The sequence below is a fragment of the Myotis myotis genome, unplaced genomic scaffold, assembly GCF_014108235.1.
Source record: "Myotis myotis isolate mMyoMyo1 unplaced genomic scaffold, mMyoMyo1.p scaffold_m19_p_2, whole genome shotgun sequence".
NCBI lineage: Eukaryota > Metazoa > Chordata > Mammalia > Chiroptera > Vespertilionidae > Myotis > Myotis myotis.
Window position 1 is genome coordinate 161,635,047 of NW_023416324.1, and position 24,161 is coordinate 161,659,207.

Genomic DNA, 24,161 nt, shown 5'->3' on the forward strand with positions numbered 1-24,161 from the left:
ATCTTCTTTACTTATATATATACTAATAAAAGGGTAATATGCTAATTGGACCGGGTCCACCAGACATCTTCAACTTCCTTCCGGACAAAGCCATGGTGGTGGGAGCCGAGGCAGAGGTGGTTAGGGGGTGATCAGGCTGGCAGGAGAGCAAGCAGTTAGGGGGCAATAAGGCCTGCAGGGGAGCAAGCAGTTAGGGGGCAACCAGGCCAGCAGGGGGCCAGTTAGGGAGTGATCAGGCCAGCAGAGGACGAATTAGGGGGTGATCAGGCTGGCAGGCAGAAGTGGTTAGGGATGATCAGGCAGGCAGGCAGGCAAGTGGTTAGGAGCCAGCGGTCCCAGATTGTGAGAGGGACATCCAAGATTAGAGAGGATGCAGGCCGGGCTGACGAGCCCCCCTCCCCCCCCCCCAGTGCATGAATTTTGTGCACCGAGCCTCTAGTTATTAAATAATAAGCATTTTAAACATTTTCCCAAATCATTACCTGGTCTTTATAGCTATTATTTTTTAAAGCTGCATAGTATTCTGTGAAATATATGTTCCCTTCATTGATGTAATCATTTTTGTTTTTTAGCACTTCTAATTATTTAAAAGGGGGGAGGTTGCAATGAACATATTCATGTCCATGCCTCTCTATATTTGGGGTCATTGACTTAGAGATAATCCCTAGAAATAAGATTATTAGCATGAAAAATAACATCCTTTCGAATTTTGAAATACCTCTAATCCCTGTGGCCAATACTATGCATTTGTTTTCTATACAATTGATCTACTCTGGCAAGGGGGGGATTTCTCATTCATGAAAAATAGAAGTTTATTACAGGAAACAGCCTTGGAAACTTCACAGCACCCAGCTGATCTAACCAAAAAGGTGTTATGTCAAGTTTATGGCCGTTTGCTCTAGTGTCCATTTCTAGACCCGAGAGGCTCTGAAGTCTCTAAAAATGGGGTTTGCTATTATGGAGCCAGCAAATCCTATGGCAGAGAACCAACCAGGCCTGTCTGAACACGTGGTCTTAAGCACTTCCCCTCATTCTGCCGCAGGGTCCCCACACGCCAGCACTACTTTGTGCAGTTGTTGTACCTTTTCAGGGCCTTCGACACCTGTCATTCCCATTGTGTCCTCATGGCACTGTTCCCTTGGACAGGAAAAGTGAAGGGACACATCCACTCCCAGACCTCAGGACCAGCCCACCAACCTGACTGCCCATTTCCTCCCACACTTGGTTCCACAGAGACAAAGGCAGGAGCCATCTTTGTAGTTTACTGGCCTTTGTTGCCTCCAAATGTTCCTCTTCCTCTCGTATCCTGGAAGCTCTCTTGCCATTATTTTAAGTTTTTGATTCCACTTTAATTAATTAATTATTTACTATATTTTTATTGATTTCAGAGAGGAAGGGAGAAGAAGAGAGAGATAGAAACATCAATGATGAGAGGGAATCATGGATTGGCTGCCTCCTGCACGTTGGGCCAAGCCCGCAACCCAGGCATGTGCCCTTGATCAGAATCGAACCTGGGACCCTTGGGTCCACAGGCCGAGGCTCTATCCACTGAGCCAAACCGGCTAGGGCCTATTCCACTTTAGGTATGAGGTACAGCTCTCCATGGTTCATCCTTTATAACTCACCTTTATTGCATTTGGAAGAATTATAGTAATACCCATCAATACACAGGCAAAAGTATGAGTTATTCAGACCCACACACGAAGCATCACTGCCACAGGAATCTTCTTTGCAAAGACCTGAGATGGAATAGAAAGAGGTGAAAAATCCACAGAACAACAAATAACACCCAGAAACATACTTTTACATTTTCATGCCTCCCTCCTGGGAACCTTCTATTCCTTGGTTGTGTTATTCCAGGGCACACCCTGAGAGGAGTCAGAAACAAATACATATTTTCTTATGTGTCTAGGGAGCTTGTGGCTGAAAGTCTGGAACAGGTGCTTGTGAACAGTAAAGGTCAGAGCTTGGTGGCAAGACTGTGCTCAGAGCAGTCTTCTAATTCCCAGGAGCCAGGAATCCCTGCACCTCAAGGAACCTCAGGAACCTTGGTGTCTGACCCTCTAACACCAGATAGGGCTCCCCAAACTATTTTATAGAAATCATCATATTTTTAAAAGTGTATTTTATTTTGCCATCACCATTTATCTCTATGTTCTCTTCCACCCCCACCCCCACCCCCACCGGCAATCACCACACTGTTGTCCATGTCCTTGAGTTGTCTCTCTCTCTCTCTCTCTTTTTTTTTTCTTTTTTGCTCAGTCCCTTCAACACCCTTCCACCCCAGCTGTCTGCCTACTTTCTATCTATGAGTCTGGCTCTAGTCTGCTTGGTAGTTCAGTTTGTTAATTCAAGTCAAAATATGAGTGAAATCATGTGCTACTTGTCTTTCTCTGGCTGGCTTATTTCACTTAGCATAAGGTTCTCCAAGTCCATCCCTGCTGTCGAAAAGGGTGACATTTTCTTCCTTTGTACAGCAGAGTAGTATCCCATTGTGTAAATGTACCACAGCTTTTTTATCCACTCATCTACTGATGGGCACTTGAGCTGTTTCCAGGTCTCAGCTATTGTAAATAAAGCTGCTATGAACATAGGGGGTACATATCTTCTTTCAAATTACAGAAAGAATATATTTTAAAGAAGGTATAAGTAACTGTATTATAGGGATGAACAGGCAAGAAGCTCCAAAAAGAAACTAGATGCTATCTTCTGGTTAGCATACATGATATACAGATCCATAATGTGCCGGAGACCAGCTCCAGCGTGTCATAATTTCAAGAGTTTCATCAAAAGGTTGATGAGACTTGGGGACTCAACAGGGTTGAGTCACAAATGTAGTCAGTCACCTGTTGGAAATGGCTGAAGGCATTTCCCCAAACCTGAATAGGAAACTGATTGTGGCTGCCAGACAGCTAAAAGGCATTTTAATCTACATGTTATTGCCTCCTACTGGCCAAACACCTGAACAGCCGTAGGCTAATTCCTCCATTCTGACATGGACTCTGTACTAAACCCTGACCCTTTGAATTTGTATATCTCTGCCTCGCCTCAGGACAAGTTGTGTTAATAAAAACCACGGGGTCCTGGGGACGGAGAGAACCTAAGACCTTAGACTTAAGATCTTGGATCTTAGCTCCTTTAGCTAAGCTCCTCTGACCCCCAATGCCTTTCAAAATTATATCTCGTCTCCGGACTCTTTATTAGTCTCTGGGTTCCTATAACATCTACACACAGCCTTCTCCAGATTCCTGAACCCTTCTTGATGCTGGGACAAGAACCCCGGCAATAATGAAAAGATGGGAATGTTAAGGGGAGAATGTGGATTAAGTCAGTGACCATTCTAAGAGGAATTGATGAAATGACACTCCACCCTCTGGCTTTCTGAGTGGATGACTTGAATAAATGGTTAGGATAATATTGCAGTTGTTTTCTGCACTGCTGGCTGGGACCCCAGACCAGGCTGGGTGAGGCATCTTTTTTTATCTCCAGAGATCAGATGGAATCCAAGGAAGAAAGTTAGGTCAGTGGCCAAATGATGATCTTGGCTGGCCATTTTATTCATCTCTTCAAATGAAATGATTCTGAATAAATTAAGTGTCTGACAACCTTCAGAGTTGTCTGATTGCTTATGAGCCTTTAGGTGGATATAGCTTTTAAAAAAAAATCTACATATAAGGTACAATGTGTATAACATGCTCTTTTTTGTGATTAAAAGGGGGAATGCACACCCAGCCGGTGTGGCTCAGTGGTTTGAGCATCCACCCATGAACTAAGAGGCCACTGGTTCAATGCCCTGGGTCAGGGTATATGCCTGGATTGCGGGCTCCATCCCCAGTATGGAGCACACGGGAGGCAGCCAATCGAAGATTCCTTCACATCATTGATGTTTCTACCTCTCTCCCTCTCCCTTTCTCTCTCTCTAAAATCAATAAAAACATATGAAAAAAAGGGGGGAGAATACACAAAAACACACAAATATGTATGTTTATATTTGTATAGATTATCTATAGAGGAGACACAAGAAATTGGCCATGGAACTGGCCTCTGGGAAAGGAAACTAGAAACCTGGATCCTAAGGATTTAGGACAGGAGGGAGATTTAGTTTTTACTGACTATACTTTTACCCTGTCTAAGCTTCTTTTTCCACAACTAGTGGCCCCTCCAAACACGAAAGTCTGGGAGCCAGGTCGTACATAAAGGCTCCATTTGCTTAATCACCGTTTATTTTAGATCTACCAGAGAACACTGGGGAAGCCGAAAGACGTGAGTGTAGGGAGACTCAGCTTGTTCTGTGACCTGGGGTAAGTGGCTGCCTCCTCGAGGCCTCTGTTTCCCTATCTGAGAGCAACAGGGTTTATCCAGACCCTTCAAGCCTAGGTTTGAGGATTCTTTTAGACCAGGGGCTGACAAACGATGACTCATGAGCCAAATCTGGTCAATTTTCTGTTCTTAAAGTTTTATTGGTGCACTGCCAGGCTCATTCCTTTGTATAGTGACTATAACTGCTTCTATGTCAAAATGGCAGAGTGGAGTAGTTGCAAGGAAGACCCTGTTGTGACCCACAAAAGGTAAAATATTTACTAGTTTGCCTTTATCGATAAAGTCTGCTCACCCCTATGCTGGACCAAGCTTTGGGAAATGAGTCAGGTGGTTTGTTTCAATAACTTTGGCTTGAGGTCAACTCTTAGACAGTATTCCCAGCACACCTGGCCTTTGGACAATGGCCCCGGTCATGTCTAGGGCTGTGTGAGCACTGCTGTTGCTTGGCTTTTTATCCCTCGGGCTCAAATTCCACAAATTGGCTCAAACTCCTGATTATGATTGGCCACCATCATAACCTGTCCCATTTTTCAATAACACCTGAGAAGGAATAAGGGTAGAGCTGACTCCTTCCTTAGATAAAGGAGCTAGCAGGGTTTCGGGGGGGGGGGGGGCGCTTAGTGGGGAGGGAGAGTGTGAAGCATTGGTGCTTATTTGGACCTGGCCTTCACAGAGAAGCTGAAACTATTTTTGAAAACCCCTAGGGATGGGGCAGTTAGAGAAATGCCTTTCATAAAGTCTAAATTTATAAAAATATTCCACATCTGGCAAATAGCTTGAGGTAGGATGGGCAGTAAGGAAAGGAGAACAGAAGGGAACTGTGGGTAATTTTTTAGGGCCTCGGCCATCACTACTAGCTGCTGTGACTCAGACTTTTGAATTCCAAGGGTTCTTATCCAAGGAAAGCTTGAGTCTCTATAACCACTTCCCTATCCCAGCAGAACATACTTGCCTGCCACCCTCCACAATGCTGACTCCTCAGTGAGGTGTCTTTGAAGGAGTTGTTCTTACCTGGTGAATTGACACTGCTGGAAGTAGGTGCTATCGTGGTGGTGGTAGTGGTTGCGGGAGCTGGGGCGGTGGTAGTGGTAGCGGGAGCTGGGGCGGTGGTAGTGGTTGCGGGAGCTGGGGCGGTGGTAGTGGTAGCGGGAGCTGGGGCGGTGGTAGTGATAGCGGGAGCTGGGGCGGTGGTAGTGGTAGCGGGAGCTGGGGCGGTGGTAGTGGTAGCGGGAGCTGGGGCGGTGGTAGTGGTTGCGGGAGCTGGGGCGGTGGTAGTGGTAGCGGGAGCTGGGGCGGTGGTAGTGGTAGCGGGAGCTGGGGCGGTGGTAGTGGTTGCGGGAGCTGGGGCGGTGGTAGTGGTAGCGGGAGCTGGGGCGGTGGTAGTGGTAGCGGGAGCTGGGGAGGTGGTAGTGGTTGCGGGAGCTGGGGGGGTGGAAGTGGTAGCGGGAGCTGGGGCGGTGGTTGTGGTAGCGGGAGCTGGGGCGGTGGTAGTGGTAGCGGGAGCTGGGGTGGTGGTAGTGGTAGCGGGAGCTGGGGCGGTGGTAGTGGTTGCGGGAGTTGGATTGGTGGCAGTGGTTGTATCTTGGCTGATGGCTGAAAGAACAAAGATGCCAAGTTTCAGAAGGCAGAACATTAACTATGTAATGACTGTTGCTATCTATATATACACTAGAGGCCCGGTGCACAAAATTTGTGCATGGGGGGAAGGGTGTCCCTCAGCCCGGCCTGCCCCCTCTCACAGTCCAGCAGCCCTCAGGGGCAGGAGGCAGGAGACCTGGTGATCAGAGGAAGGTGACGCCCCATCACACCTCTGCTGCTGCCACTGCCGGCAGCGCAAGCCTCAGCCGGCCCTGGTTACCTGAGCCTCAGGTGGTCTTAGGTGGCTGGGCAGCCGCCATCCAAGGCTTGCCTGTGCCTTGGGCTGGCCCTGGAAGACTGAGGGGACTGGGCGCCGCCATCTTGTGGCTGTGGGTGCCACCATATTTGAGGGTGTGGCAGTCAATTAGCATATTCCCTCCTTATTGGCTGTGAGCACCGCCATCTTTGCAATGGTGTAAGGGTCAATTAGCATATTCCCTCTTTATTAGATAGGACTAGTAAAAGCCTAAGTGACCTTTCAACTGTTCGACAGTAGCTGTACGCTCACTGACCACCCGAGGGCAGATGCTCAACACACAGGCATGGAAACATGGAACAGACTGATGAATCTCAGAGGGAAGCGGGGAGGAGGAAGGGCGGGAAGAGATTTACCAAAGATCATATATGCATACTAGAGGCCCAGTGCATGGATTCATTCACCAGTGTGGTCCCTCGGCCTGGCCTGCGGGGATCGGGCTAAATCTGTGCACCAAGCCTCCGACATACCCTGAGGGGTCCTGGATTGCGAGAGGGCACAGGCCAGGCTGAGGAAAATCTGTGCACAGGGCCTCTAGTTATTTAATACAACAGTTGACCCTTGAACAACACAGGTTTGAACTGCCTGAGTTCAAATTATACTCGGATTTTAAAAGTCAAACCTGTGTTGTTCAAGGGTCAGCTGTAATTAGTACCCAATTAATTTTTTTCTGAAAAATAAATGCAAGAGGTGCTTGAATAATGTTGTTTCATTCAACATTTTTTTGCAATAACGTTGATGAGATGTAGGAACTTAACTTCTGTTTGCATCAATTAGCCTATGTAAAACTGGTTTCAATATACATCATTTTGCTTTAAGTTGCAGAACCTATTCACAAGGTGAGGACTTACTATTTAGTTGACAACATTAAAAACGAAAATATATGACTTCTTCAAAACACACACACAAACTCACATTAAATTAAGTTAAAAATTAAACAGATAAAACTGGGGAAATGTTATTAAAATATGACAGAGTTCATGAATACCAAGGAGTAATATCATTTATGCCTGTAGTTGTAGAACTGTCAATCCGTCACCAGGTGGCGCTGTTACAACCTGGAAATGGACTTCTTTGTCTTTTCACAGTTTAAGACAGTGCTTCTCAACCTTCCTAATGCCGTGACCCTTTAATACAGTTCCTCATGTTGTGACCCAACCATAAAATTATTTTCGTTGCTACTTCATAACTGTAATTTTGCTACTGTTATGAATCGTAATGTAAATATCTGATATGCAGGATGTATTTAGGTGACTCCTGTGAAAGGGTCGTTCGACCCCCAAAGGGGTCAAGACCCACAGGTTGAGAACCGCTGGTTTAAGGCAATTGTCCCAATTTATCATTACATGGCAAAGCTGTTGACAGGTATGAGAGAAGGGGAGGAGTGTGTTTAAAGAATGATGAAATAAAAAACTTCATTAAGTGTCTATTAAAACTCCAAAAATTCCAGACACATGAACTTTTTAAAGAGTAAGATGAACAGAGATGATCTTTGCCCTAAGGGCTATGGTGATCATCAAAGTTGTCTTTTTTTAAAAAAAAACTCTTAGACACCTTTGGACATATGGGTTAGTACAGTGGTTCTCAACCTGTGGGTCATGACCCCGTTGGGGGTCGAACGACCCTTTCACAGGGGTCGCCTAAGACCATCAGAAAACACATATATAATTACATATTGTCTTTGTGATTAATCACTATGCTTTAATTATGTTCAATTTGTAACAATGAAAATACATCCTGCACATCAGATATTTACATTACGATTCATAACAGTAGCAAAATTACAGTTTTGAAGTAGCAACGAAAATAATTTTATGGTTGGGGGTCACCACCACATGAGGAACTCTATTAAAGGGTCGCGGCATTAGGAAGGTTGAGAACCACTGGGTTAGTAAATGGTTAGTGATCCATTGATCAGTTTTCTAGAACCCTTAATTGTCTTTAGAACTCTGACATTGATAATCGGTTAAACACATGATTAAAAGAAGTTTTAGAGAAAAAGCAATTCCTAAACCCTCGAGTATAGAAAACTGCTGAGAGTCTCCCTGATTCCCCCTGGGTCTGTGAGTCCCTAGATGGCAGAATCTGGCTCTTCCCCTTGACGGGTCCCAGCTTAGTCACTCCTAGATGTTGAGGAGATAAGCAATTGCTCTTCCAGGGGCCAGAAAATGGCCCACCAGCCAGTCATGGTGACTGCTGCTACTCCTGTTCCTACTGTTCTCATTTATCAACGGCTTACCCTGTGCCTGACAGCACCTGGGATGGAGATATGAGAGACACATTTGATAGAAGAGTGCACCAATACTTAGAGGGATTAAGAGATTTACCTGGGGCTAAACATTTAATTCCCACATGTAAGGGGGCAAAAAACTCTTGATGCCAGAAGCAGGGATTAAACCTGCTTCCTGCACTGCACTGGGACCCAAATGACATCTGGGGGCCAAAAGGAAGGGCACTGGACCCTGGGAACCTAAGTCACTCTTCTCTGGCCTTGGGAATATCTCTGGTTTACTGAACCCCAAATCTTAGTCCAGAGGCCTCCGTACTACTGCTCTATCCTCCTTCACCACAGACTGAAATGCCTTGTGTCTTTGAGCCCACTTGGAGAGGAAATTTCATCCACAGAATAGTCCATCTGTGGGGCATCGCTGAAGCCTGTTGGTTCTATCGCAAAGACAACAAACATGGTTAAAATAATTTAAAAGACTTAAATGTTCCTTACCTGAAATTACAATAAGGAGGGTGAGAAGAGAGACGTGAGCGAAGGCTTTCATTTTAGATCTTCTTGCTAGGTAACCCAAGGAGGAAATGATCTTCCCCCAACTGCCTTCTGATTTAACTCTCTTTCAGGTACAAAGTCCAGCCATTAACTGACGTCAAATGAGCCAAAAGCAATTACTCGTTAGGGTTTGGTCATATACCATAGGTCTCAGATGAGCTTCTGAGATGGAAGAGATGAACCTGGCCTCATGAACTATTTTTCTATCTCATGGTCCAAAATAACTCAGGACAGTTGGGATGGTTGGTGGGGAGGGGGGAGCCTCCTACCTTATGATGAAGCCATTTTGCTCCTAATTATTTACCCAAGAGAAATGAAAGCATACATCCACACAAAGATGTCTACATGAATATAAAGAGATATGTATCTCTATATCCCAAACGTCCCCAAGCTACCACCTTTTAGGAGGTCACCATTTCTTAAAATACCCAATGATACAGCCTGGCTTTACTCACCCCATGTGAGTGCAGGAGATCCATTTTCTTCCCCCGGTAGTTTTGAGAATCCCTGAGGAGTACTTCCACGTTTCCCCAGCCTGTTTGTTGCTTAGCTCTTGTCACCTTTTGGTGTGGATCAGCGCTCTGGGCCCCCCTGATGGTCACGCCGAGCAACTTTGAAATCATGTCTGCAAGCGCCCACTGTTCTCCACAGATCACTCTACCTGCAAGAGCCCGCCCCCCCACCCCCGCCCCCATTAATCCTCAAACATTGTGAATATCAACTTGTAGCATTTAACCTACGTTTACCAAAGGCTTGTGGGTGGCAGGTCAAGGAGGGGGAAATACAATGTAGAAAAGGGGAAAATTTTAAGCAGGTGAGTTTATTTTCTCTTCATTCCTGGTTGTTCACTGCTCAAGTTGCTGCCTCCTGGGTCCTGTACTGACAGCTGCTCCTCAGCCCCTGGCCTCTCACAGCATTTCAGGAACCAGCTTTATCAGTTGGATGAGGGTCTGCTTAGTCCAGGCCTTCCTCCTGAAAATCCAGAACCACTACCCCCTGGGGGTAGCCCAGGCCTGAGGAATGGACCCAATATCACCTTGTTTTTGCCCTGACCTTGTAAACACAACATTTTTTATATTATTACACTAGAGGCCTGGTGCACAAAATCCGTGCACTGGGGGGGGGGGGCGGTGTCCCTCAGCCTGGCCTGCGCCCTCTTGCAGTCTGGGAGCCCATGGGGGATGTCTGACTGATGGCTTAGGCCCGAGGTTAGTTGGACATCCTTAGTGCTGCTGCAGAGGTAGGAGAGGCTCCCGCCACCGCCGCTGCGCTCAACAGCTGTGAGCCTGGCTTCTGGCTCAGTGGCGAGTCCTCTGTAGGAGCACACTGACCACCAGGGGGCAGCTCCTGTGTTGAGCATCTTCCCCCTGGTGGTCAGTGCACATCATAGCAAGTGGTTGAGCGTAGCATTTCATTAGCATATTATGCTTTGATTGGTTGAACAGACAACCAGACGACCGGATACTTAGCATATTAGGTTTTTATTATATAGGATAGGAGGCTAGTTTCTTCTTGTCCCAAAAGTCTCCATTTAACAATGGGATTTGGGGTTGGCTCTTATAATGCTAAGAGGCTCATTTACATATTTTCCCCATGCAAGACATCTCTTGGGCCCATGTTTTGTGCTGTTATTCTCAATTTGAGCGACTCCTGGCACCAGGAGTTAAACAAAAACCTTATTTTAAAAAATCCTTTTCTCTTTTCCTTTGAAACTCATTTCTTTTTTAAAAATTTTTAAAATATATTTTATTGATTTTTTACAGAGAGTAAGGGAGAGGGATAGATAGTTAGAAACATCGATGAGCGAGAAACATCGATCAGCTGCCTCCTGCACGCCCCCTACTGGGAATGTGCCCGCAGCCAAGGTACATGCCCTTGACCGGAATCGAACCCAGGACCCTTGAGTCCGCAGGCTGATGCTCCATCCACTGAGCTAAACCGGTTAGGGCGAAACTCATTTCTTGAGGTAGGTATAATTTTTTTTGAGGCAGGTATAATTTTCCATAATAAGTAAATCTATTTAAATTGTAAAATCCCATGAGTTTGATAGATGCACATACATCTGAAGCCACCATCACGCTCAAGATGCAGAACATTTCTATCGTACCCTGACATTTTCTCTTCCCCTTCACAGTCCATTCCTCTCTCCACCCCCAACTCCAGGCAACATTGATCTGCTTTTTGTCACTAGAGAGCAGTTGACTTTTTCTAGAATTGTAAAACAATGGAGTCATATGGTATGTACTATATGTCTGGCGTCTCCCCCTCAGTATAATGATTTTGAAAAATTCTTCCATGTTACTGTGTGTATCAGCCCTTCTTTCTTTCCTTCCCTCGTCCATTCCTCTCTTCCTTCTTCCTTCCTTCCTCCCTTCCTTCCTTCCTCCCTTCCTTCCTTCCTCCTCTCTTCCACTTTCCTTTCCTTTCTTTCTTTTATAACTTTATTGACATAAAATGTATGTGTAATAAACTGCATATATTTAAAGTGTTGGCATGTGCATACACCCATGAAATTATCACTGTAATCAAGTTCTCAAACATCCTAATGATCCCCTGAGCGTTCTTGGGTCCATCCTTCCCCACACATCCTGTCTGAGGGAACCACCCATCTGGTTTCTGTCATGATGGGTTGGTTTGCATTTTCAGAATTTTATATAAATGCAATTGCACAGATGTACTGGGTTTGGAGGTTCTTACTGTTTGACCTGGCTTCTTTAGCTCAGCATGATTATTTTAAGATTCATTCATGTTGAATATATTAATAGGTTTTTTTCTTATTTCTTAATAGTAATAATAGGTATGTTGGATGTACCATGGTTTATCTATTCACTTGTTGATGGACATTTGAGTTGTTTCCTTCTTGACTATTACAAAATAAAGATGTTATGAATACTCATGTAGACATCTTTGTGCGGATGTATGCTTTCATTTCTCTTGGGTAAATACTTAGGAGCAAAATGGCTTCATCATAAGGTTGGAATATGTTTAACTTGTAAGAAATTCGTCAAACTGTTTTCCATAGTTGTTGTGCCATTTTGCATTCCCGCAAATTTCAGTTGCCACCCATCCTTGCCATCACTTGGTCACTATCAGTCTTTTAATATTAACCATTCCTAGGGTATGTAATGATATCTCACTTTGGTTTTAATTTGCATCTCCTGGTGACAAATGATATTGAGCATCTTTTCATGTGCTTATTAGCCACTTATATCTCTTGTAAAATATTTGTTCAAATCATTTCCCCGTTTTTTTCTTTCTTTTTCTTTTTTTTGGGGGGGGGGCAGAGGGGAAGAGAAACATTACTGTGAGAGCGACAAATTGACTGGTAGCTTCCCACACGCCTCCCAGCTGGGGCCAGGATCGAACCTGCAACCCAGGTATATGCTCTTGAATGGGAGTTGTTTGTCATCTTATTTTTGAATTGTAAGAGTTCTTTATATATGTATTTCATAGATGGTCTCCCTTTGCCATTTTTACATGGCATTTCAACCATGTACATTTAATACATTCACTTTATAAAAAGCTAACCAGGAATCTAGGAAAATCTAAAAAGTGGCCTGAGGTCACAAGATTAGCGTAGGGTCTCAAATGCAGGGTCTCCATTCCTGTCTCCTAAACCAGGAACAGCCCACTGCTCCATCTTGTCTTGGGTCCCGGCAATCAAGGGAGCAATGCCCACAGCACGCGACTGCCATGTCTGCCAATGACACCATACTACAACCGTGTCAGCCCTGACCCTGGTTTTCTATACCACTTCTCTGCTGAGCATACAACGCAGATGACCAGGAGGGGACGGAGGCCTGCTAAACACCTGCCTTCCTGACTCGCCCCTGGCCTCACCTGGGGAAACTCAGCCTCAAAGCAAGTCAGGCAGTCCTGATAGTGCGAACCACTAATAGCACGGACCAGCTGTCATCCCTTCTTATGGCCCCTCCTAACCCAGACCACACCTGATACCAGCACCGCAAAATTACAGACACGGTGCACAGAGCTTCTCATTCCGGGAAAAGTGCTGTTGCTCATGTGCCCTTCCACGTGGAGGGGACTCAGTGAGTGCCAGGCTCCTGGGCTCTGGGCGTTGCTTTATTCACTCTGCCCTGAGAGAGGCGACGTGAATTATTTCAGAAGAACCCATTGGGACGATTCACCTCTGATCCTGCCTTTTCCCTTCGGGGAGGGAACCTGGGGACTCACAACTGTTGTGCCTGGGAGGGAAGGGGGTCAGCATTAGGAAGCCGAAGCCACATCCTCCCAAAGGAGCGATATTTTGTCTCCGTCTGTCATAGTCTTTTATTTCTTACATGATTCAGAGCCTGGGTGAGGAAAAGGGGTCATATTCATTAGCACAGCCCCAGCTCCATTCTAGAGCTGTAGCTGTAAGTCCAGAACACAGACTCCAGTTTCCCATAGAAACAAGGCGCAGAAGGCAACGCAGACAAATGAACGGGGTTGGGTCTGCTGGGAGGCAGTGGTGTGGTTGAGCTCTCTTCCTGGGTTTCTCTCCTCTGCTCCACCCAGGGTGTCAGAGGCTCAGCAGTGGTTTAAATGCCCCCCATATGGGCTTCTGGTTACTGGAGATGTGTTCCATTTAAAAAGCGCGGGGATGGGCTTTTGGAGTCTTGGCTTGTAAAACTCCACCACTGGTTATCTAATCACCCCACTGAGTTTAGTCAGCTCTAAAAAAAATTCTCATCATCATCTATCTTCCGGAATGAATAAGCTCTTGGAGAAGTTATATGGATGGGGCTTTCCCCAGGAAGTAGTTGACCTCTCACCTACAGTAATTCCTCCTCCACTCGCAGCGGGGGGAGGGGTTCTGGGGAGGTTTGACTAATGTCAGAAAGCTCTCTTCAGGCCCTAACCAGTTTGGCTCAGTGGATAGAGCGTCGGCCTGCGGACTGAAGGGTCCCAGGTTTGATTCTGGTCAAGGGCATGTACCTTGGTTGCGGGCACATCCCCAGTGGGAGGTGTGCAGGAGGCAGCTGATCGGTGTTTCTCTCTCATCAATGTTTCCAACTCTATCTCTCTCCCTTCCTCTCTGTAAAAAAAGCAATAAAATATATTTTAAAAAAAAGAAAGAAAGAAAGCTTTCTTCAGGCAGCTATAAATGGTAATTCAGGTTCCCTCCCGAGGAAGTGAGTGGTTCCAGGAGGTGTAACCGCTCTCAGGGATGCTAGGGCTGGGCCTGGGATTGTTGCTCTTTAAGAGGAAAATTGCCAACCACAGATGGGAGCAGTCTGCCCCTGGTTGGGGTTTGCAATTGTTTCTGGTTTGCACCTGTCAGCCTCTCCGAACCCACTTATTCCCAAAGTGAGAGAGGATGCGGCGCGGGACCTGTGTTCCCCAGACCAGCAGTGCCAGCGCGACTCGGGCACTCCTCGTGGAGGCACATTTCAAAGGCGCCCACTGAATGGGCCGTCTGTGCTTTAACAAGACTCCGGCGACTCTGGATTTCAAGTGGTCCATGGACACAGCGTAGAGGACACTGATTCACTCCGAGGGGAAACCAATGGCCTTTCCAGCTTACTTTAGTTCTGATGACACCGGGAGAAAACCTCACTTGCTGCTGGCATAGCTTTACCTGTCTCTCGAATATGCCCCTATTTCCCTTTACGAGGCAGAGAGAGCAGGTCTCAGGCACAGGGCCTTTGGTAATCAAAGATGCACACCCAGAATCCGATACCACTTTATTTTTATTGTATTTACTTTATGGGGACTTTCTACTGATGGCAAAGAAAACGAGTGGTTTATATGAGGTGATGATGTAAAGTTTATTTTAAAAGTAAATTCACTTAAAGGAATAAGTCGATTTCATGAAAAAGAGGACAGAAGAAAAAGTAAAGACAGTAGCGTAGTTCCCCCTTATCCACAGGGCACGTGTTCCAGGACCCCCAGGGGGTGCCTGAAACCCCGGGTAGTGCCAAACCCTACCCAACTGCAGCTCTGCCGGACGCTCGGGGCAGAGTCCTCATTTGCGGAACTTGCACATTTTTCAGTCCACACCTGTTCCTGCACCTGTGTAACCATCCCTTCCCTGCAGTCAATGGCTCATTGTCATTTGCTCCAGGGATCCTGTGCGGAAGTCCTCATAACAGTGTTATGCTTTCTGGTGCGACATGCTGGCGTCAGTCACACCATGTTTTCTGTTCACGTCTTCCACCACAAATGCAACGCCTTTCCCCTCCTAAGCACATACCATGCCATGTGGAGGTGAGGCAGCAAAACCAGCCTGAATTTCCCCCCCTTTTCACAACCTCATGGATAGGAGAGTCTTTCTTACCATATATCCTAGCAACCTCATATATTCTTTCTCACCTTATAAAGTCCAGAACTTTTACCTTTTCACTTAAAGGGAGCACTTCACGGCCTGTCTTGGGCATAGGCGATTGCAGCATCAGTACTCTGGCGCCTGGGGTCATTATTAAGTAAACTAAGGGTGACTTGAACACAAGCACTCAGATAACGTGAAAATCGACCTGATCACATAGCCAGCTACTAGGTGACTAATGTGGGGAGGGGGGTGCTGGTACAGAGCAGATAAAAGGGGCAATTTCTGTCCTGGGAGGGAGGGAGCAGGAGGCAGGAGATTTCATCACTACTCAGAACAGGGCGTGGCCCTGGCCGGGTCTCTTAGGTGGATTGCAATTGACCTCAGGTGCATAAAACAGAGGAAAATGAAACCGTGAATGAGGCGGGGACTGTTGTATATATTAGTACAGTTTGTCAGGAATCTGAGGGTGGCACAAAATTGACGGAGATTTGGAGAACACTGAGCTAGGACACATTGTTGAGTGGCTGTTGAAGGAGAGGGCCTTTAAAAATATGGAGGCAGGGGAAGCAAACAGGTAAATGAAGTAAAAGAGAAATACTCAATATCAACAACGTGAAAAAATGCCACATCATACTAGTAAAAGAGAAAATGGAGTGGGCTGAGCTCTGAGTTATTTTCTGGTTGGCTTTATTCAGAGAAACACCTGTTCCTGGGAACCCCCCCACCCCCGCCCCAAACTGACTCAGTCTGGGGAGAGCGCAATGGCGTTTAGCTCAGTATTCGAGGCTTGAACAGCCATCCCCAAAATCTTTACCAAACATTCTGTTTGCTTGTTGTTGCTGCTCCCAGTCACCTATAAAATGTCTCTTTCAAGAAGGAATCTTTGATTTGGCTTTCTCAGAAACTGTTTTCTTTATGGCAAATTTGAAAAAAGAAACACCAAAACTTCGACATGTACTCAAAGCAATTCCCTGAGAGGTTGCTTAGTACCAGGAATCAGTTAGATACCATGATCGTAAGACCTTTTATTGGCAAAGATGAAAAGAACGATGACGCCTGCTGTTGGCAATGGTGAGTGGGAATCAGGCCTCTGCGCAGCCTCTGAAGAAGGAACATGTGCCGTATGTGTTACAGACCTTCAAAAATGGATGCCACCCTTGGCCCGGGAATTCTGCTGTAGGAATTTATCCTGAGGAGATAGCCAGACCTGTGCTTGAAGACATTTTTTACAAGAATGGATCACTATTATTTTCCATAGGAAAAAAATTAAAAACGATGGAAATGTCCAACATCTGGGTCTTGGTCAAGACAAATTAGGTGAGTTCACGAGAGGAATATTACTTAGTCATTATGACAAAGAAAATTTTCAACAATACCGTATTTTTACTAACTGTGAATAAACTATTAAACAACATATACATTGAGGCCCTTGGGTTCCAGCAGCCAGTGTTGAGTTTACATTCTCTCCTTCATTCATCAAATACATTAGGGTCTTGACAAGCACTAGACACTGGTCCAGGCTCTGGGGATATAGCGATGAACTGAAATTAGCATTTCTGCAATAACTCTGTGAAAAATGCTAAGAAGGACAGGTTTGGGTGTAGTGGGAGCAGGTGTAATGGGAAGGCCTCACCTTGAAACACTCCTGGCAAAGTACACCCAGTAAGCATAACACCCAGCAGAGGCCAGCACACAGTAGGGACACAGTGAATAACCCTTGATTGGTTGACTTTCTCCAGTGGCAAATACGTATACCAATCTCTGCTCCACCCTAGGCAGCAGTTGACACACAGGGCAGGACCAGAAACAATCCTCCCCTCGGCCCTCCTGACCTCCTGTGGGGCCTGACTCCCCAGGGAGACTTCTCTCCCAGTGGCCCTAGTTGTTCTCCCCGGAAGTCTCCATAGTGTCTCTGTAAGTCACAGGATGGAGGGTGGAAGGGGGGGCTGGGCAGTGGTGTCTGCAGAACTCTCTAGCAGCGATCTTGTCTGAGCTCCTGCTGAGTCAAGATGCCTTGCAATAATCTGCCCTGGGAGTATTTGTAGTCCCTGGAAAAATATTTCCATGTGTCTCAACAGTGCCTTCTTAGAGGGTGGGGTAAATGCGTGGGTTTGTGAATCGAAAAGCTAATTACCAATGGGGCACAATCTCTGGAGTTAAATTTTAGTGGCAATACCCCGACAGTCTTTCAGGGCTGGGTTCCCAGGGTGGTGTTCCCACATGGACCCAGCATAGAGGGTGAGGAGGCCAGTTTTCCCCAGTACGCCATCCCAGAGAATTAAGAGTGAGTTGGTGTCACTTCATCGTCCCTAGCATAGATATAAAAATATAGATAATTGTAAGTGTGGGTGAGGATGTGGAGAATTTGGAACCCTTATACACAGCTGGTGGAAATGTAAAATGGTGCAGCCACTTTGGAAAACAGTCTGGCAGTTCCTCACAAAGTTAGACATAGACTTACAATTTGGCCCAGAAATTCTACTTCTAGGTACTCCTAAGAGAAACAAAATACACCCCCACAAAAACTTGTACATGAACATTCATTATTTGTAATACCTAATATCTATAAACCAATGAATGGGTAAGCAAAATGGGGTATATCCATACAATGAAATATTATTCCGCCATAAAAAGGAATGAAGTACTGATACATGGTACAACATGGATGAATCTTGAAAACATTATGTTAAGTGAAATAAGCCAGTTACAAAAGACTACCAATTATATGATTCCATTTATATTAAATGTCCAGAATAGGCAAATCTATAGAGACAGAAAGTAAATTGGTTGTTGCCTAGGGCTAATGAGAGGTGAGAGGATTGGGGGATGATAGCTAAGAAGTAAGGATTTCTTTCTGGGGTGATGGAAATCTCCTAAAATTGGTCGTGATTAAATTAAGTTTAAATGAGTGGATTGTATGGTATGTGAATTATATCTCAATAAAGCTACTACCCCCCAAAATAAAATAAAAGAACATTAAAAGAGTGAGCTGGTCCCAGCCAGTGTGGTTGAGTATCTACCCATGAACCAGGAGGTCACGATTCTGATTCCTGGTCAGGGCACATGCTGGGTTGTGGGCTCGATCCCCAGTGGGGGCGTGCAGAAACATCTCATCATTGATGTTTCTCTCTCTCTCTCTCTCTCTCTCTCTCTCTCTCTCTTCCTGTCTTTGAAAATCAATAAAAAAATATTTTTTTAAAAAGTGAGCTGGGATGGATTAGGTAAATACAACACCAGCGCAATTTTAGCGAAGACCATCTTAAAGGAAATTTGTATCACCAGAGACCTCCCTCTGCCTACACATAACTTTTGCAATGACCATAACTCTGTATAGTTGAGAAGAGCTCTAGTAATGTAGTTATTAATAACAACTTACACTTAAAAAGCACCTACCATGTGTCACCATTCCCCATGCTTTAAATTTATTAACTCAAAACCATGAAGTAGATTTACTATTATTATACCCATATTATAGCTTGGAACCTGAAGCACAGGTAGGACTGTGATTTAGATCAGGGTCAGCAAACTTTTCCTATGAAGAGTCAGATAATAAACATATTAGGCTCTGTGGGCTAAGAGGTGAAATTGAGGATACTATGCAGACATTTATAAAACAAGAGAAAAAAAACACATTTCCAAAAAATATTAAAATATAATAGTAATTGAGCACAATTTTTGGAAATACTGTTCTACTAATAGGAGAATAGAATTATTCTTGGATGGAGGAAATATTTTGCTTAATTGAGGTTCAGAGTTAAGTTTCCTATTATCAGAATTGATGACAAATATTCCACTGTTAATGCTGATTAATAATAAAATTTTATGTATTTCATCCTTGAAAATGTCTTTCACACAGATATGTACTGCCAAATGCTGAGATCAATCCATGAGCATATAATTTTAAGGATATTTATTGCTTGGGAGGCAGTTATAGAATTCTATGAGATTCTTTTATTGGTAGTGCCTTTTAGCATGCCATTATATTGCAAATTAATCACTTCCAATTGAAAGTTAGGTAGCTGCTCCTCAATTGCTTCATAAAATGGACTTTGAAATATAAAATTTGTTTTCATACTTGCATTAAAGCCCAAAAAGTACTGCTGGAACTATAGTTTAAGTTCAGATTATATGTCTGCTGCAAATTTGTGTGGGAAAGATCTTCTCATTTTAACCTTCTGACCACACAGGAAGTATAGAAAGCAGCTTGATGTGACTTGTGACTTACACAACATCAATAGTTAAAATGACTTCACCACAGTATAAAATTTGCATATAAACCATTCTTGTCTGATAAGAGTGGTTCTTCTCACTAATATTTTAATCTCAGCCCTGTACTCAAAAATTTGCAATAAAACTTTACTACTGCTAAGCCATCAAACTGCTTTATAGTAGGGTAAGTCAGGATATTAGCTTCTACAAGTGACAAAAAACCACAGAACAGTGTTGGTTAAGTTCACTGACAGTGAATGAAGTTCACCATTGACACTACTGGTTACATAACACATGATATATTCAAATATTTTCAGCCAAATACTTACTCATAGGTAATACAAGGAATAGCCATCCATAAGCTTCAAATGCCTAGCATTTTCACAAGCTTTGCAAATGAATCACACTATCGTTTTTTTTTGCTCCACACATATTTCTACCACCTCCAGTTGTAACACATCTTAGCAGATTCTACTTCAGTTTATACTGAAATAATGTTTTCTCAACTTCTTTGAAAATCAGTTTTTTAAAAACAACTTTATTGAGGTTTAATTCACCTATCATACAACACACTCATTTAGAGTGTGTGATTTCATTTAAAAATATCCTTTCTTACAGTTGTTTCACAGAGGCTATTCGGGGAGGCTAATTCTTCAGTCACTTCAAATTTGTCACTGACTCCTTGAATGAACCGCTGAGTAGTATGGGTAACATCTGTCAACTCCTCAAGAACCAAGGAAAACCACTCAAAATTACTTGCCTTGTTTATTAGTTGACTATTAGATACTGTCTCAACTCTCTGAGCAACTGTTCTTGCTGCAACTGTCTTAAACAAGCTTCTCTCCTCCGGACACATCGCTTGGGCTGCTTCACTCAAACACAACTTAATTAACTCACTCCTAAATGGCTTTCCTTGCTTGGCTCACAAATGAGCCACTCTGATCGCAGCCTCATTTTCGTTATTTAATTTTGGAAGAAATTCTGCTGTGATGAGACATTCCATGTGAAATTTTCTAACCCCCCCCCCCCCCCGGCCATGGCTGCTTTCTTTGAGTTGGAAATATTGTGATATGTCTTTAGTAATATTAACATAATCTATTATTTCAGCTCACCTATAGTGTCATGGTCTAAAGAGTAATGCTTTGCCATCTAATTTGATAACAAAATAATCCATACTCCAAAACAATCCATACTGTAACTTAAAAATGACACATGAAGTCCATTTTGCTCTTCTTGTTTTGACATGATGGTTATATGCTGGTAATTTAAAAAGTAAACAAAATGTCACAGCATGACTATATACATGGTGTTTGAAACACTGTTGAGCTATAACTGCATCGCCGTGACACGTAATGTGTGGAGCAGCCGTCACGTATTAATCTCTGACTGCTCTACTCTGCTATTGTAGCACAACATGCAGCCAAATGGGTGTGGCTGCGTTCCAATAAGACTTCATTTGAGGACACTGAAATTTGGGTTCCACATCATTTTCACATCAAGCACAATATGATTCTTATTTTGATATCTCTCAGTGATTTAAACGTGTGAAAATGACTCTTAGCTTGTGGGTTCTACAACAACAGACAGCTGGCTGACTTTGGTCCATGGGATGGAGTGAGCCAGCACCGGCTCTAGAGTGCGGTCAGCCCAGTGGGGACCGATCCTCACCAAGGTCAAAGCTCATCCCTGTCCATAGCATCCTGAAGACCGACAGTCTTAAACAAGTTCCTTTCCTCCGGACACATTGCTTGGGCTGCTTCAATCCAACACAACTTAATGAACTCATCTCTAAATGGCTTTCCTTGCTTGGCAAACAAATGAGCCACTTGGAAACTTGCTCCGATTGCAGCCTCATTTTTGTTATTTAATTTTAGGAAGCAATTCTGCTGTGTGGGTGTTCACTTTTAACCTCCTAGAGCAGTGATGGCGAACCTTCTGAGCTCGGCGTGTCAGCATTTTGAAAAACCCTAACTTAACTCTGGTGCCGTGTCACATATAGAATTTTTTTGATATTTGCAACCATAGTAAAACAAAGACTTATATTTTTGATATTTATTTTATATATTTAAATGCCATTTAACAAAGAAAAATCAACCAAAAAAATGAGTTCGCGTGTCACCTCTGACACGCGTGTCATAGGTTCGCCATCACTGTCCTAGATTGAAGGACTACAAGACTTGACCCCCATGAAGATGTCACAAACCACATCTTCCAGAACTCTTTCCCAGGGCTGAGTTGAGTAACACTACCCATCCACTGTCTCCTTTAACTCCATTATGAGAAGTCAGATCTATGGGCAAATTTTTATAGACTAAAACTTGGATCTTGGAGATGTTAAGTAACCAGGGGATGTGTGGCAGCCCTGGGATTGAATTCCAGGTTTCAAAGGTCATGCTCTACTCACCATCCACACTGCTTCTATTTCATCCAGACACTCATCTATGCCTGCCCCACACCCTGCCCATGTTCTCCAACCAGGCTGCTTCCGGAATGACTTCTGTCTCCACTGTGGAGCTCATCAGTAAACACAGCTGGGTGTGCTGGCCTTGCCCTCTTCCATACACCACTGTAGCTCACATGTTCTTACGGCTTATACTTTTGATGACATTGTGTCCTGGAAATCATAATAAGCTGGATGCCTAAACTTTGAACTTTTACCCCAACCCTTCCATGAACCTGAATTCAACTCTGGGAAAATTTCCCTTCTCTGATCATCAGTTTCCTTATCTGTAGAATCAGAGTGGAGGTTGAGTGATGTCATCATTTCCTGAGCTTCTTCCTAGTTTTAACTTTCTGTAAGTTGACTGACTCCTCACCATGTTTTATTACCCACATATCACCATGTCCTTTTATTAGTAAGAGTTATGCTGATAGGTTCAGAGAGGCATGGACTCTGAACCTTGCTTTAAGACACATGACAAGAATCTATTAATAGACATAACATCCCAGAAATGCCAACTGGTTCATACACAAGAACATTTAAGAATAATTAACTATCTCTGCCGGTGCGGCTCAGTGGTTGAGCATCAACCCATGAACCAGGAGTCACAGTTGGATTCCTGGTCAGGGCACATGCCCTGGTTGCAGACTCCATCTCCAGGAGGGGGTGTGCAGGAGGCAGTCGATTGATGATTCTCTCTCATCATGTGTCATCTATTTCTCTCTCTCCCTTTCACTTCTTCTCTCTGAAATCAATAAAAACATATTGTTTTTAAAAAGAAAAAGAATAATTAACTGAACAAAGAGACCAACTTGATCTTTAGCCAATGTACAAACTAAAGTGGATAAAGAATGGGGCATTATGGAGCGGGGAACAGCTGGAATAACAGCCAATTCTACAAATATTCATTAGGCATCTACCATGAGAGTGCTAGCAAAAGGGAGTGGAGGTAAATACAAAACAAATAGATAAAAAAAATGTAAAACTGAGGAGTTCACAGACTAGTGGGTGATAACCAAGGAGCTAATAGAAATGTAGGAATCAATGGGGGGCTTTTGACTTACCTGCCTCTGTAGAGAGGTAGACTGAGAGAGCTTGCTTTATTGTAATGCCCATCAATCAGGGGATAGAGAGCCTCAAGGGACAAAAGCCTCAGGCCTCAAAGTTCCATTATTCCTGAAGGTTAACCTACGCTTAGCTCTTCGGATACAAGCGTAGTGCTTGCTGCCGGGCAAGGGAGTGGGAAGGGTGTGCCTTTCTCATTTTTTGTTTTTGGTTTGCATTATTTCTTTAGCATAAATTCTAGGGAGTAAAATTACTAATTCAAGGGTTAAAGATTTTTAAAGCTTCTAGAAATTGTTGCCTAATTACCGTCTTAAAGATTTATATTAATTTATACCCCTACAGTTGTCCTCTCATCTATCAGCATGAAGTATGTTCATTTATAAAGTAGGCTTTTTTTCCTACCTTGGTAGGTAAAAAATGGATACCTCAGTGTTTAAATTATCGTTTATTGGACCACTAATGAGATTAAACATTCCCCATATATTTGTTAGGTTATTTGTAATTCCTATTCCTGATTTTTTGTCTATTGTTTTAAGGGAAGAGTTATTCATAATGTTCTAGTTAAGGTACATGAGATGTTTAGGTAAATGTTTGGATGAAAGATATTAACCTTTGTTGGCTCTTCATTTTCACCTAACCCTCCCATCTTCTAAGTCCAGACCCATAGGCTCATGGTCAAGTCCTCGAGGCCCAGAGGCTTGCAGTCAAGTCCATCAGAACCCTCTCGTGCTGGTGCCACCTTCCAAACAAAACCTCAATTTTGGGTCAATCCATTGACCCCTTCTCTGCTCTAATACCCACTGCTGAGCCCTGCTAGAGTAAAATGATTTAATGTGGGGATTGCTGCTACCACAACCCCACTGTTCTCAGCCTGTGTCCAATATACTCCATGTCCTGACCAGCTTCCTCCCATGTTCCTAACCAGCCATTTCAGACGTTCTCTCCTCCCCTCCTTACAACCCTTACCACCTGCTTTCTTCCTCTTGTATTCCCTCCCCCAAATGTTATATAATCTATCTACACTAATAAAAGAGAAACATGTAAATTGGTGTCACTCTGCTACGCCCACCAGCCAATCAGAATGACTATGCAAATTAGTCAAACAAAGATGGCGGTTAATTTGCATACGTAGGCATGGAGTGAAGACTGAAGACTGAAGACTGAAGACTGCAGCAGAGAAGTC

At 44.1% G+C, this 24,161-nt stretch overlaps 1 protein-coding gene across 1 annotated transcript in view; it reads right to left on the reverse strand.

The window, feature by feature from the left end:
* The window catches only part of MUC13 (mucin 13, cell surface associated), a 42,019-nt gene that overhangs the window by 13,445 nt on the left and 4,413 nt on the right, over window positions 1–24,161 (reverse strand). Inside the window, exons 2-4 of the mRNA XM_036348542.1 lie at window positions 5,332–5,913; window positions 4,707–4,711; window positions 1,626–1,739 (exon numbers count right to left, since the gene is read on the reverse strand). Of these exons, the coding sequence (XP_036204435.1) occupies window positions 1,626–1,739; window positions 4,707–4,711; window positions 5,332–5,913 (701 nt within the window). The remainder of the gene's footprint in view (window positions 1–1,625; window positions 1,740–4,706; window positions 4,712–5,331; window positions 5,914–24,161) is intronic.